The 15,590-nt window shown below is 41.0% G+C and overlaps 1 protein-coding gene across 5 annotated transcripts in view; it reads right to left on the bottom strand.

The window, feature by feature from the left end:
- The window catches only part of cacna1c (calcium channel, voltage-dependent, L type, alpha 1C subunit), a 206,440-nt gene extending 197,429 nt beyond the window's left edge, over positions 1-9,011 (bottom strand). For all 5 annotated transcript variants that reach the window (XM_026148293.1, XM_026148292.1, XM_026148294.1 and 2 more), the window contains exon 1: positions 8,563-9,011. In XM_026148293.1, coding sequence (XP_026004078.1) covers positions 8,563-8,620 — 58 coding nt within the window. In that variant the 5' untranslated portion in view covers positions 8,621-9,011. The remainder of the gene's footprint in view (positions 1-8,562) is intronic.
- Between the last annotated feature and the right edge of the window lie 6,579 nt (positions 9,012-15,590).

Genomic DNA, 15,590 nt, shown 5'->3' on the forward strand with positions numbered 1-15,590 from the left:
CTGTCTTACTATCTACGTATTTTCCTTCTAATATTGTCCTATCCAATAATGCCAAACAATACCCCAAAAAACAATAATACCAAAAGAAATTGAGCTAATTTACTGACTACTGAGGGGTTACTGACAAGTAGAATTAAATGAAAATAACACAATAATACTGAAAAAGGTGTTTACACTGCATAATCTAAATGGTGATGAATGAGTGCGGCACACAAATGTTTCATAAATAATGATATCATATCGCTGAGTGTTTTGTTCCCATAAATATTTGATGCTATAGGCAATAGTTTGAGGCGAGTTCTCGGGAACTTTAGGCACATCATTTCGCAAACCACACTGCTGTGTTTCAACAGACTATAAAAAGCCCCTTCTTATTTTTAATTCCTGGCATTTTCATGTTGGTTGGAGTTAATGTGTTTCTTGAAGTGAAGACAAAATGACAGCCGTGACGTGCGCTGACATTGTTGACTGTCATAAACAGTAAAAGGATGACGTCAGGGGGAAGTTCACGGTGCTGCACGCTTAAAGCATCACCATCATCCCCTTTGTTCTTCTAGTGTCATTTTGTGGAATTTGATAGCTAAGAAAGCGCCAGACTTATCAAAACGTGCATGCCCTTCTTCCTCGTACATAAAAAACACCACAGGGTTGGACAAGCTAAGATTAATGTCAATGTCTAGCTGTTGTCAAGTACCAGGAGCAAATCCTGGTATTGCTGCTGAATGATCTGCTTCACTTTTAAAATACAATGACGTTAGATTGAGGCAGATGCTATGGTCTCCCCTCTCACATGGAAATCATTTAAAGTGGGAACAATATCAGGCGAGGTTGGAAACGGGGTGGAAAGACAATTTCCTCTAACATCAGGCTACTAATTTGGACAGAGTAAATTCTCAGAAAGCTCCAGTAGTAACATGACCCACCGCTCTGGTGTTTCCTCTAAAATAAGGCAAAACGTTCCTGCTTCACAGAGGATGTCCTGCTTCCTGATTTTAAATGTCTGCTGACAAAACTTACACAATCTAAAAAGAAATCTCCACAGTCAACCTTTCAAGCACACACCTTTCTTAAAGCAATACAGAATATAAATATCAAGTCATGAGTGCACAAAGAACGGGCTAGTGGTTATCAAAAACATCCGTGTGGCTACGGGGAAAGCTCTTACTGCATATACATTAGAGCAACAGGCCAGATGCATACTTGTTAGTGTACTGACTTGTGGTTTATCTACTTTGTGTTGAGTAGTGAATCTGTTGATCTTATAGGCAGAGCACCCCCATTGGGGCAATAAAGAGTGTTTTCTATCTTGCTTTTCTGTGGTTATATCTACAGCAAATGCTATCGAGCCTTACAGTAAATGCAGGCAGATGGACCGATTATTTCACAGAAGAAAGGAAACGTATTAAACCTCGTGAGCTAAAACCAAATGGATAGCGGATTGATTGGAGGGCGGGTCGGGTTGGGGTTGAGAGCAAATGAGAGAATTCAAAGTAATTTCTCTACAGGCAGAAATTATTTAGAAACTGCGAGATAGAGAGAGAAAAAAGCTGAAAAATCGAAAGAGGCAAATGCATGACAGATCATGAATGACAGACTGCTCCCGACTCTTCTCTCACTTCTTCATCATAGAGGAGGCAAACACACCCAAAGACAAACTTGCATACAGCTCCTGAGCAGTGGAGGCGTTAAACACACATGGGTGCTGTAGATCCTTGGTGATGCTGCAGGCATCACATGAAACATAGACATGGCACATAAGACTGAAATATAAATTTTTAACCAGTTTCCATATGTCCATGCAAGAGCCTAGATGTGACTTAAATGTGGAATAAGTTATAATCAAGTCCCTCCCACTATGTCCTAATAGGCCTGCAGCACTGAATTTCATTGCTCTTATGTTTAGTGTAGAATTGGTTTTGTATAAATCTTTCTTGAAAGCACATAGAAGTGCATATAATGCTTTGCAGGGATGTTTTATCATTAAATTCATGTAAGGTGGAAAAATACTTTCACTGCCACATAATCAATTGTGCATTCATGACATACATCAACACAATCTGTGGAAAATTCCTGCTAAAAAATTGAAGAATCTAACCATAACACCATTATTGAAGCACTAATCCTCAGTGAAGCTTTAGGGAACTTTGATAGTCAAACAGCAGCCAATAAGTTGAGGGTTAGCTAAGGTAAGGCACCTGAGACGGAGAACTTGCAGTCAAAAAGAGGGAGCGTGGTGAAGAGTAGAGAGCGCAGAAGATGCTACAGGTCCGTATTCATTATTTCCGCTTGTGGCTTCAGCCAGATCAATAGAATAGGAGGCTGTGTGTGTGTGTGTGTCTGTGTATGGGTTTGCATCAGAGAGGTAAGACACATGTCCAAACACAGACGCATACACACACTGAGGCAGCCAAGCAGGCACAATGCATGTAGGCAGGCAGCCAGTTGCAAATGCACACTCTCACACACACATACACTCACAAAACACACTCAGTGCTGCCGGTGTTGGCATATTGTCCCACCAGAAATGAAGACTGAGGCCCGATAGCAGTAAGAGCAGAGGACAGCCTCTGGATAGATTTCCAATATCCAACCAGAGGCTTAAGCAAGACAGAGTCACGGATAATCCTCCCTCCTTCTCCTCCTCCAACTGTGCTCCATCAGTTCTTGTTCTCCCTCGGCCCCAGCCCTGTCCCCTAACCTGCGATGCTCACTATTTTTCATGGTCGTTCCATCCCTTGATTCCCTTCTCCTACAGTTTCTTCTCTCCATTGTCTGCTCCTCTACGATCCCTCTGTTTCAGTGCCAGGCAGTGTTCTTGCTCCATCCCTCCTTTCCAGCTCTGCTCTCCACTCTCTCAGTCTTGCTTCTCTTTTATTACCTTTAATGCAATCTGTCATTTCATTCTCTAATTTCTCCTTCGATCCCCCCACCCCTCTTTTCCTACCGTCTTTGTGTTGTCTTCTTTTGTCTTTCAGATGGAGTTTTACGTTAAGCGCAGCTGTTGATGAGTCACATCCTTAAGTTAAAGCCATTATACTCTCTAAAATGCTAATATAAGCTTCTTTAATGCTAGTTGGCCTTTAATCGCTCATTTCATCCTCCACTACAACATTACAACCTCGCTGTGACTAACATGTCTTCGCACACACATCCCGTCAACAATAAGCTGACTCTATGATTCTATACTACTCTTGTAAAGCCTGAATTAAGGGTAGTGTGAGAGAGCAGTTTCCAGATGTTTTTGTCTGTGACCCTATAATATAAAGCAATTCCTATTTGCAAGCCCACAGCTCATTTGCAAGAAATTCTATTTAAGAGTTAATTTGAATTATCATTTGGTAACTGGCAAATCAGTTTTTTTCTAAACCTAAGTGGTTTTGCTCAACTTCCAGGGTGGGGTTCACCAGATTAAAGGGATTCTGAAGGGCAGTACAAAATTATAGGGGCTCTTCAACAATCTGATGCACTGCTTAATATTTCTGCTACTATCCCCTCTAAAAATCAGAAAACATATCTGAGTTAAACTGGCTCAATCTTTGCAAAAGACTTTCAGAAGACTTTTCTGCAAAGTGCTTCACCATCTAGTGCTCCTTAGTTTATGTCATTCCTGTTCGGACCACTTACATTTACACATGCCTACACAGAGTGAAAACATCAGCTTCGGTGTCAAACTGACCAAAGGTTTATGTCAAGAGTCATCACTGGTGCTGTGTCTCTCTGACCCAAAGCCTGCAGTTCATCTATTTTCTTCATTTTATCCAATTCAGGGTCATGGCAGGGCTGGGGCCCATCCCAGCTGTCAGAGGACGAGAGGCAGGGTACAGCCTGTACAGGTCTCCAGTGTGTCACAAGGTTAACACAGAGATGCTCACATTCACACCTACAGCCAACCTAACATGCATGTAATTGGACCGTGGGAGAAAGCCAGAGTACCTGTTAGTGACAAAGTAAGCATATGGCTATCTTTTTGTTAAAACATTTAGTAAATTATCAATTACTAAACACAATTTACAATGGTGAAACAGCGCAGTGACCACCAGGAATAGACTCTCAGATAACGTTTCAACACTGAATAACTGTTGGCTGCTCATCTTTTCATGACATCTAGTGTTGCTTAAAAAATACTTCCAAAATAAAAGTAAAAGTTGTGTCAGTATCATAGACGCAAGTTTGCCATCAGTTCAAAATAGTTCTGAAAGTACCTCAACACTCTTGACAAACTTTCTAACAAGATAACGTTTGTGTTAAAGGATTCTTTTATAATAAATTTTTACTGATTACGGTGGCAGAAAGGAATATCTAAAAATATCTAAAACAATGTATAAACGTTTATGGTAACCTTTCATCCCGATGACCTAAGTGACTACATACCAATAATAATAAATTCATCATGATAGTTCAGATATGTTAAGTTCACCATGGGAAAATATGCTTCTATTTTCTTTATCACAATAACTAATCGGTAGTTCTTCCTCTATCTGACTGGACCACTACAGTACTGGAAACTGAGTTATTATCGCAGCATAAAGAGCTCAGTTTTTCCCGACATACAGCAGCCCGGTTTGATCGTGTGAGATAATGATGCTGGGCTGCAGTTGAATGCAAAAGGCAAAACTGCAAAAGATTTAAAAAATGAAAAAAACATAACAAATCCTTGTTGGTTTAAATAAAGGTTTGAACACACATGCAGCAGTTTTGACTTGTTATTTAATCATCTCAGCCATAGCACTGAATTATTGAAGGTGATTATGTCCTGTGTAAATCACTGCTTGGAAGGATGACCCTGTCTCTATATTCTCATGTAGCTCACAGATGTGGACACAAGCATGTCGTATTCTTGATCCACAGCCATCCTATGTAAAGTGTTGGGGGATAACTAGCAAGGTTGGATCTTTCTTTATTGTTTTTTATCTACTGTGTTTGTGTTTGCTGCTTGACATGTATGTCTTTAAAAAACAGAAAAGTTTAAAAAATGTTTAAAAGGTTTTTTGTTTTTCTTGGTTTTTAAATCAAATGTATCTAGGATTATTTCTTCAACTTGCAGTGACTGAAGACATGATACAAGGCCCAACATTAGCTGATTTTACCTTACTGTGGATGAATGTAGGTTTTAAAAAAGAATAATGCAAACTAACATAAAGGGATCACAAAGTTAATTGTGACTCGTATTATTTTTAAATGGCACTTTTCACGTTACAAAACACTGTTGAATGATTGGTTTCTGTTCATTTTATCACACCAAGAATTCAATTCCACCAATATTGAGCAACAACTGGTTTGGGTAACAGCTGACTGGCGCCTAATTGCCCAGATTTCCATCTATGTCAAGCACACTGATTGATGCCTTAGCTTCCTTAGCAGCTACTCTGCCCCTGTGGATTCTAATTAAAACACGTCTGGAAGAAATGCTTGATTAGTTTTTGCCCTTTTTTTAAATAAAGCAACAACTTTGCCACCTGCAGCTAATCTGACTTCTCAAAAGATACCTTGATTCATCTGGATTTTCTTTAATTACGTTTATTGTCATTGAGTCTAACAAACCTAAAGCCAGTCTAAGCCTCCTTGTTAGTCCTGCATAGGAACTGAAGATTTTTTAAACCTGCTGTTGCATAGCTCCACTTCTACTTAAAAACCTCTGCTTACGTCTGTAAGTGAGAAACAACCTTAAAAACGTCAGTGCAGGGGTTTAGCAAATCGAGTCAAGTCATTACAGAGTGAGGTGAACTGGCAGATGGCCAACACCCCTGAGTAACAATTGCAAATCAATTAATATCCCCTAACGGCTGTATCATGCCTCTAGCACAATGCCCACAGGGAAAATCAACTTGCTGATTACACAGCTAAAAACTGCTGCTGTAATAAGTGTGCATGCCTCTGTGTGTGAATACTTGTGCGCGTGTGCATCTCTACAATAACTAGAGATTCCACAGGTGTTTGTTTGTTTCCCAGCCCCGTCGGTCACACGTGCATTGCAGCAACAGGTCTGTATGTGCCTCAGTGCGAGAGTGCACTTTCACAACTCACTCAAAAGAGTCCTTAAAACTGAGATTATGCAGTAAAGATGATCATCAACTCTGAATTACAGGGTAGATCTAAAGATGCACGCTAATCGATGAAGGAAGGAGAATGTCAGATCTGGTGTTAGATGTCAGGAACTGTAAACTAAAGTTTCACATATCGACTGGTCTGAGACTTGTCTTTTCTTTCAGGTCCATCGATAAAGAGAAGAGAGATCAGGGTTGGATGGAGAGGAGGGGCAGGAAGGGCTTAACTGTGGTTATTATTAAAACCGAACTGCTGTAACTTAGCCAAAGCATGATGTCTGTTATAGCTACACTGCATGAGGCTGCTGTCATCTTTCATGTGTAGAAAACTCGTTAAGTGGCCCCTAAAATATATCCACCTCCCTCCCCTCCACTTAACCCTTCTTAACAAATGAAAACTACAGATAAATATAGCACATAATTTAATATGGTTTCTATGACTTTGACCCATACATGCAAATGATTCATTCACCATTAAACAAAAAAACAAAAAAACAAATGACTAGAGTAGAGCAGGATATAAAGAATGCTATCTCAGCGTCGATGTCTTTGTAATTCTTTAATAGCTGTCATGTAGCTGTCAATAGACCAATGAAGAATGAACTGTCCGTGGTGCTGAAACCACCACCCACATGTGCAGCCTGAGATAAGAATGCTAAATCCAAAAATAACAGGGCCCAAAAATTCACTTAGGTTTCTCTAATAGAGTTTAAAAGTCTTAATCTGACTCTTTTTTAAATGTTTGAACCTGAAAAGGTTGTTACAAGGTTTAACTTCACTTTTACAAGTGAAGTCATAAATCAATCTCCATTAGAAAAAGCTGACATGACTGTTAAACTGTGCTGTATCCATGTGCTGTTGACTTGTCCTAAAGTAAAATACATTTTGCAGAGTTCGCATGCTACACTTTTAGACAGCATTATGCACAGTGACCCACAAGATAACAAGTGACGCCTAATCGTGAAAAGAATCACATGTGTTAAACAGCAGTTTTCTTGATCTGCTTACTCTCACTTACACCCCATGGTGGTGATGGTATCCATTACTTGTTTGGATATCGTTTAAAGGGGACCCAAAAAAAATCTTTTCCGTTGATAATAATGGATTAAGAGGACATTGTGGCAATCAGGGCAACACTTGTCTTACAGACTGAACACACACCTGAACACACACATCATCGTGCTGTTCTGACTGTCATCAAACTAGCTTCTCAGGCTCCTGGGTAACATCCACCCTGTGGTGAGTTCCTCCTTGAAACAAACTGTTAGTGAAGGTGGCTCGCTGCGACACAGATGCACGCACGGATACACTTACATAGGCTACATACATACACACACACACACACACACATACACCGCCACCCCTCTCCTCATCCCCTGTTGCTATGGAACCTGTCGCCAAGGAAGAGGTATGTGGTTGTGCTGGAGGTGGTGGATGAAGTCGACGACGACCACGATGATGATGATGGTCAGGAGGGTGATAATAGTGATCGGATAAATAAGGGTTAGCTGAATTGTATGGTTCGGCTGGCCATAGGCGAATGCATTGCTGGGCTTTGCTCTCTGCAACGTGGGTGGAAGGAGCGACGCGTAATACTGCGCAATGCAAACAGAGCCTTTCCACAGTACAACAGAGCACGGCACAGGATTTCAATCCACTCTTTGCCCGCGGATTCCCTTAAACACTTGAAAACTCCTTAAGGTTGAACTTTGGGTCGTGTTTTGTGCAAAACAATCTACTGTCCTCGCTGCCATCCCAAAAATAGCACACCATCAACCCAATTCTCAGCAGACAAATAAGTCCTACAGGCCCTCCTACTGCCACCTGTCATCTCTGCGATTTTCTCTCGTGCTGCCATCAAGGAGCTCTAAGAAAACTGAAAACTTGCTTTTAAAATGTGAAAAATAAAACTAGTGATTAGGAGAAAGGGGATCGATAGTGGTCGAGCTCGTTGGCAAGCGCCTTACGCCGGGTTGTGAAGTATCGTCAACATTCTGTATCTGCAGTTTAGTGTAGTTGTGCAAAATGCTGTCAGATGTTTCTTGAACAATAATATACACCGCCTACAACTGCCTGTTGGCTAAATATGACCACTGCCCACCCATTGTGCCACAGAGCTCACAGAGTTCCGGCTTGTCAAACCGACAAGCGTGGACGAAATCAAGCAAGGGAAAAAGGCCTCATCCGTATCTGTTCGCGGCTACCTGCAGCCTTCTGTTGCGTGATCATGGCACAAGTTCACTTGCTGCACAAAGTGCTGTGGGCCTGCGGGGAAAGATCAAATAGACAAACTGCACACACAGAGGGGAAGTGGAGAAAAGAGAGCTGCATCTGTCCATCTGTTGAAAATGAGTGAAGAGCTACCACCCCCTTTTCCCCCTCCTTCCCTCCACCTCCTCCTTTCCCCATCCCATCCCCATTTCGAGACCACATCATAGGCTACCTACTCCCTCCCTCCCTCCCTCCCTCATGCACAGTTAGATGTTTGTTAGTTACAAATAAAAAAGGCACCACATACCTTGATGGTTCTCAAGGGTGTCCTCCGGGATGTACATGTTTTTGCTTTCATTTACCATAAATGTAGTCCGGCGTTATCCCTATAGGTAAATGGAAGAGAGAGAGGGAAAAAAGCTGGAGAGGAAAATAACAAGAGGGGGGGAAAGCCCCCAAAAAATAAAGAAATTAAAGAAGAGGGGAGGAAAGAAGAAATAACTGTCTGACACGGACAGTTTTGGGTATTCCGTTGTTTTTGTTTATGGGGAGGGTTTCTTCCGATGGAGTGAATATTACCTAATCCCCATGATGGAGGTGAAGGCGAGAAAAAAGAGGGAGCTTTCGGCGGAACCGGCTGGGAAAACGCACCGGTGCATCCCTCGGTACATCCGGGCCCTAGGCAAGAAACATGAGACCAGCACCGCGTTCAATTCAATTCACACCTCTCTCTCTCTCTTTCTCTTTCTTCCTCCCCTCTCTCGTGTTTTTAATAAATGTATACAAAAAAGAAAGAAAGAAAGCAATTGAAAATGTTATAAAAAACGGGCGCTGTCAGTGACGGTCGCAATGGAAGTGCGCAAAAGACGCATTCGGGCGCATCTTCAACAGCGTGTCAAAATGTGAGAGAATGAAGCACGGGAGGTGGAAGTGATGGATGAAGAAAAGGAGGAGGAAGAGAAGAGGAGAAAAATTAGAAAACGAGAAGAGCGTAAATATTCCATCACGGGAAGCACGGGGTTAAATCTCCCAAAAGGTTGTCGGTTATTCCACGAATCTTTAGCAGAGTCCCCCCAAAAACAGAAGCCAGGCCGTCCTGTCTCATCCGGAGGCGGGTTTCTCTGTCTTGATCCAGTCCATGATGGTCCGGCAGTGTGTCTGTCAGTCAGTCTGTGTGCCTGTCTGCCTGTGTCTTACTGATTGGGAGTTAGAACTCTCTCTTCTCTCTGCCTCTGCTGCCTCTGCGGCTCAGCTCTGCAGTGATACCGAGAGAGAGTGAGAAAGAGAGCGAGAGAAAGAGAGAGAGCGAGAGGTAGCCCCCCTCCCAGTGCATGTAGACGCTTTGACTGTTTCCAGATGTGTGTGTGCCTGTGTGTGTGTGCCAGAGAGAGAGGGAGAGAGAGAGGAGAGAGCGAAAGAAGGAGGGAGACTGTATATGCAATAGTGTGGAACTGGCGGCTGGTATCCAGATGAGGATGAGGATGGTGAGGAGGAAGACAAAGATGATGATGATGAAGTGTGTGGGTGGTGAAAGGAGAGGAGGGCCCACAAAATGCAAAATATTTGGGAACAGAGGGCTCGATGAAAGAAAGGTGCTGAAACCTGTGAGAGTGTGTGTTGCAGACAGGAAGAGAGGGAGAGAGCACAGGGAAGAAGAAGGGGAAAGTGTGCCTGCGTGTGTGTGAGAGAAGGGAAATAAAGCGGGATAATGATCCATGGCAGGCTTGAGCCCTACAAAGACTTTCATTTCTGCAGGAACAAACAGAGATCCGAGAAGTTATGTGTACATCTGATTTGTCCGTAGTGCCCACACATCTGGACTGTTTCAACCCCATTCTTTTCTTTGGCTAACGTTGTGTTTACACACACACCAAATATCTGGTTTTTCCAACTCTTTTATGACTCAAGCTCTGATCTTTTCATGGCTCTCTTAAGCAGGAAGAAACCGCAGGGAAGTTGATTTGTTAGATCCTCGGATGCTGTGTAAATGCAAACTCAAATCTCATAAAGTAGACGGGCTCAGGAAGGTCAATGCTCAAGGACTGACTGTGAACCTTTTTATCTAGAGGGCAATAAAATGATTTTGGGGGGGAATGTAATTATGTTTCTCTCTCATTCTCTTTCTTTCTCTGTCTCTCTCTCGCTCTCCTTTGCTATCAGGACAGTGAAGCAGGCTTTGACATTGTGCTCCATGGCCAGAAACAAATTTGTCCTGGCCCCTGAGGCACGCAAAGCCATTTTCTGGAGACATGGGCTCACTTTCTTAGGTAACACAACAAAGAATTGAAGCTCATTTGAGAGTAAAATGTCAAACAAAGTCAACAACATCAGCTCTTAACTAAATAGCTTCTGACCAGGCTTCCATGGCACAGAGTCAGCTTCGCTTATAGCTCACAGAGGCTTTGGGATAGAGCTTCTTGCGCAAATAACATGTCAGTTCTTAAATTGAGCTGGCTTCTTAAAAGCTGTCCACAGGCAGCTTGATATAAAAAAGATAAAACAAGCTATCTCAGGCTTATAAAGAACCTTGAGTGCCTTTATTTAGCGAATAAATTCAGAAGACAAAAAACTGCATCTGAACATTTCAAATTAGAGGATGATAATTAGACATCAAATGTGCACGAAGGCCTTATAGAAACCTCCACAAACATAATACTTAGGTTCAATAATACATCAGAAAGTACTGAAGGTACTCTTGATTCTATTCATGGCACTGGCCAGCCCATGTAATTGTTTCTTGACACTGAATACAAACTTCACAATGTGCAGGCCTCATGTCATTCTCACTGCAGGCTATAATCAGGAGGTGAATCTGATGACTCAACCCAGCCTGTATTCATTTGTTCAGTGCCATAGCGCAAAATCACCACCCACCCATTCTGTAATAGAATAAAGCTTTTTGTCTACATGTGTCACTGCAGACATAGTAAAGACAGGGAGAAGAGTGATAAACGATTCTATTGATGACATCTGACAACTGAATTGTGTTTTTTAGAGGAATATATAGTGTTTTGTGAATCATATGTTATATTAATATACTGTATTTTGACGGAAATTGCAGACTGTTGAATGCCTGCGCTGGTGAATGAAATGAAATAATACCAGAATTTATTACAGAGGTTATTATAAAATAGCATCTCAGCAGTGAGTAAGAACTTTGTCTGCAGAAAATATATGCCTCAGTTGACTGCAATATCACCATATTATTCAAAAGTTAATACTTGTGTTTAAGTAGAAATTTAGAATTTTAACAATGAAGCTGGTCAAGGTGATGTGATTGGGTGGTTGCTCCTAGCCAACAGGCCAGCAACAGGGCCTCTCTAAAGAGTCACATGATAAAGATGCGATTCTAACTACTTTCACAGCTTTTTTAATTTATTTATTTATGTCTGTTGAGAGTTAGCAGGCTAGAAAGTTGTATTTATACCAGTTTATCCTCTTCCTATTATTTAAATATAACATAAATGTCAAATAAACGTTATGGAGAAAAATATCTGCCTCTGAAATTCTCAAGAAGGTAGAAATCACTACAAAACAGCAAATTCCCACTGCTGTAGATGGCTGCTTGAACATTACTGCACTGGTTGTGTCACAGATGGACTGTGAGATGCATCTTATTCTTCATTTTTGAGCCAGACCAGCTTCTGTTTGATTATGCTGGCCAGTGAATGGAAGACGGGAGGAAGGGAATGAGTGAGAGAAGGAAGAACGGATGGAGGGCAGGTCGTGGGAACAGACAATTCTGCCCAGGGGACGCACAAACACACATACACAAATGTCCTCAGTAATGCAGCCTGCACATGGAATACCAGTTCTATTTATGACTGTTCTATATTTGTGGGCCCAGGCCCTTTGTATGTGCAAATGTGTGTGCGAGTCTAAAGCCCAGTTGGTCTCTGGGAATCTCTGTACAGGCAAACATTCAAACGCTAGTATCCCATGTGGGAAACCAACAACCTGCTGGTCAATCAAAGGGGAATCCCCTGGTGAACAGAGAAAGATGCAAAACTTTGGATGAAAGTTTTTATTTTTATTACCAATCAAAAAATGTGTACTTTTAACATTGCCCCTTAAAAACAGAAAAAAAAGCATCTGGTTTATTATCTCTTAATAACATTAATTTTTTTTTATCTTAAAAAGAAAGAAAAGAAAATGGATACTGAGCTTGAGAGTCCCTTTCAGATAAACATAAACATTGGCCCCCTTTTCACTCATTTGTAGTCCATTCTTTGTACCAGACCATTTTCAGAGGAGTTGGGGTTTTTTTTGTTTGTTTAGTTTAAGTTACTTAAAGTTGACCTATGAATCATTCACGCAAAACTTAGAAAAAAAAAAAAAACATGCACCAAACTCAAGAGATGATCCAGTGCTGTGTTTACACATTCAGACCCCAAAGATAACAAGGCATAAAATAACCACTCTTTTTTTTTTTTTACCAACAAGGTGATTCCCAAGAGTTGTTAGCTAAACATTTGGTATATCCCAGTATGGTCTTTAACAAATATGTGGAAACAGGACACACAGAGGACACAACAAGTGGAAGAGCTAAAAATTATTTAAAAATGTATCTGAAAGTCATGTAAAAGAAAGAAATAGGGGGGAAAAACTCTGACACAAGACATGAAAGATGAAGAGCAACTTCGGGTTCTGTATCTTGCCCAAGGATATTTTGGCATGCAGACTGGAGAGACTAGTAGTATGACCTGCTCTGCCACTAAAGTATACCTGGACAGAAAAACAAGATGAAACACAATTAACACAGTCATGGACAAGTGCCCCAGAGCCTAGACTTCAACATTACTGAAGCATTGTGGGATCATCTGGACAAAAAACAAGAAGAAAACCAGCCAAAATCCCAAGAAGAGCCTTGGATTTCCTTCAAGAAGCCTGGAGAACTATTCCTGAAGACTACTTAAAGAAGATCTAAGAAAGCATGCCTAAGAAAGTTCAGGCTGTACTGGAGAATAAAGGTGCTCAAACACTTCCTTTAAAACTCATTTGAATTGTTCACACTGTTATTGCCGTACATACTATATTGCTATGTAAGTTTGCACCTGTTTCAGTAAATCACTGCACTAATTTTCATGGAAAAATATAAATAAATGAGTGGTGATTCAAGACTTTTGCATGGTACTGTATAAACTCAAGTTTTTATATTTAAAGTCTAATGAGGACCTAGAAGAAAAATGTAATGTCTACCAGTATCTAGATGTATGGCTGAAGATAGTCCCAGATTGAACAATGTAGGAAGGCTCATTCAGTCATTGTGGTCATTATCTCACCTACAAAGATATTCCCTTAAAGTAATAAATGATACAGTCACATGACAAAGAACGTTTTCACTGGACTCTATGCAGACTTGTGAAAAACAAAGTACGCTCTCATCTTGATGCATTCTCAATCATCCAGGTAAGTAAATCTCCAAAGGTTGATTCTGTTCATCTGGACGTAGCGTTTTCAGTGGGAGAACCGTTTCGACACTCATCAAAGTGACTTCTTCAGTCTCAGCTGGCTGCAGGTTTCCCCACTGCTTTCACGGGAATCAAGAAAATAAGTAGCAGCCAGCTTATACCAAAGCATTCTCGAGTCAAATGTGAGGCCATCAGTCTGACAGCTAAAGCTTGGCTGAAATCGGGTCGTGCAACAGGACGATGCCAAGTGCACCAGCAAATCTACAACAGAATGGCTGGAAAATAAAAGTATCTAGGTGTGGCAATGACCCAGCCGAAGTCCAGACATCAGCCTGATTGAAATACTGTGGTGGGACCTTAAGACAGCTGTGCATAAACAAATGCCTGCAAACCTCAATGAAATGAAGCAACATTGTAAAGAAGAGTGAGCCAAAATTCTTCTACAATGATGTGAGAGCCTGTAAGGTCCTACAGGAAATGATTACAGGAGTTTTTGGTGCTGAAGGGGGTTCTACAAACTATTGAATAATAAGGTGTATTTATTTTTACATGAGTACTTTTAGTACTTTTAAATATGTACATATAACAGTGTTTTACATGATGTTACTATTTTTTTCTTTTCAGCACACATCAGTTTGCATTTCCTTTAATATATAAAATAATCTTTCAATGTGTCTAGTACAGTATAGCACAGTGGGCATATAGAAACACAACACCCCAGAAAACAATGCTTATCCAAATCTTGCTATTCCAACACTCTGTCCACCAGATAAATCCATGCATCATTTCTGCCTGGGAGCCAATCATGAGCATCTCATGGTGTGTCCCCACTAGTCCACCACTAAAGACATCTATTCAGTCTTGACTGATTATCGGCAGTTTTGACCTGCTGATGGATAAGTCATTAGCCTCATCATTTACTAACTCACACCCTGAACAAACAGATAAATAACACTCCGACAGACGTGCATGTGCGCCTTGAAACACACACAGCACTAAATCTCTGACAAATAGGCTCATGCTAAATCACCAGGAGGTTATTTTCATCTTAATGGAGACATGCGTGTCTTGGCCTGACCTGGAAGTGTTTCATTCATATTTAAGAGAAGGATTTGTGTACAGCCTTGGCGTGGTGAACCCTTCACCTTAAAACATCTGAAGCAGATATTTTTATCCAGTGTTTCTTGGGCTGAGTGAATAGCTGAATGTTTTTCTTTTTTTTAATTGTTTTTCTCAAGGACACTCTGATACAGCTCTTGATTTTACATGTCAGACTTGTGCCAGGTTTAATTACTGAAGCAACTGTTAGCGTACCACTGTTACACTAATGAGAAGAAGTGCCTATATAAAGCTAAACAGTAATTTAGTGATGAAGAGCTTCTCTGTGATTTCAAGTCAGAGCATTACGTCTTGTGCAATCACTATCAGAAGGAAGAAGAGGAATGAGACCGGGCTCATATGTTCACTTGAAGAGTTTGCTATGCCTGCTCAAGCACCCTTGAAACAGAACAGAATGTGTTGAACTGAATATAGAGAATCATTGTCAGGTGATATTGTCTGATATGGCAATTGCTGAGATGAATTTCAAGAACTTACAGTCCTGAAAGTCCTGTTCCTGTATCAGTTACTGTCCTGTCCTTGAGTATTAATTTCAGGCAGGATGTGTCTCATTTCTGAAGCCTAGAGCTGGTAGATAATGTAAACCAAAAAGAAGAAGAAACAGTTTGAAATGACCTAGGAATAAGGGGAAAAAGATTTTTGCATAACAGTGGGATAAAAAAAATGAAATCCTTTTAAAATGCCTGACAAATGTTCACTGTAACTGTCAACTTTGTAAAACTTCACTAAGTAGGCTATCTTAACTGGGTCCAACAAGACACTAAAAGACTTTCAAGAAAAGGCAGCCTTTGCCCTTCTTCTCTCC

This window comes from Astatotilapia calliptera, chromosome 17, assembly GCF_900246225.1.
Source record: "Astatotilapia calliptera chromosome 17, fAstCal1.2, whole genome shotgun sequence".
NCBI classification, from domain to species: Eukaryota; Metazoa; Chordata; class Actinopteri; order Cichliformes; family Cichlidae; genus Astatotilapia; species Astatotilapia calliptera.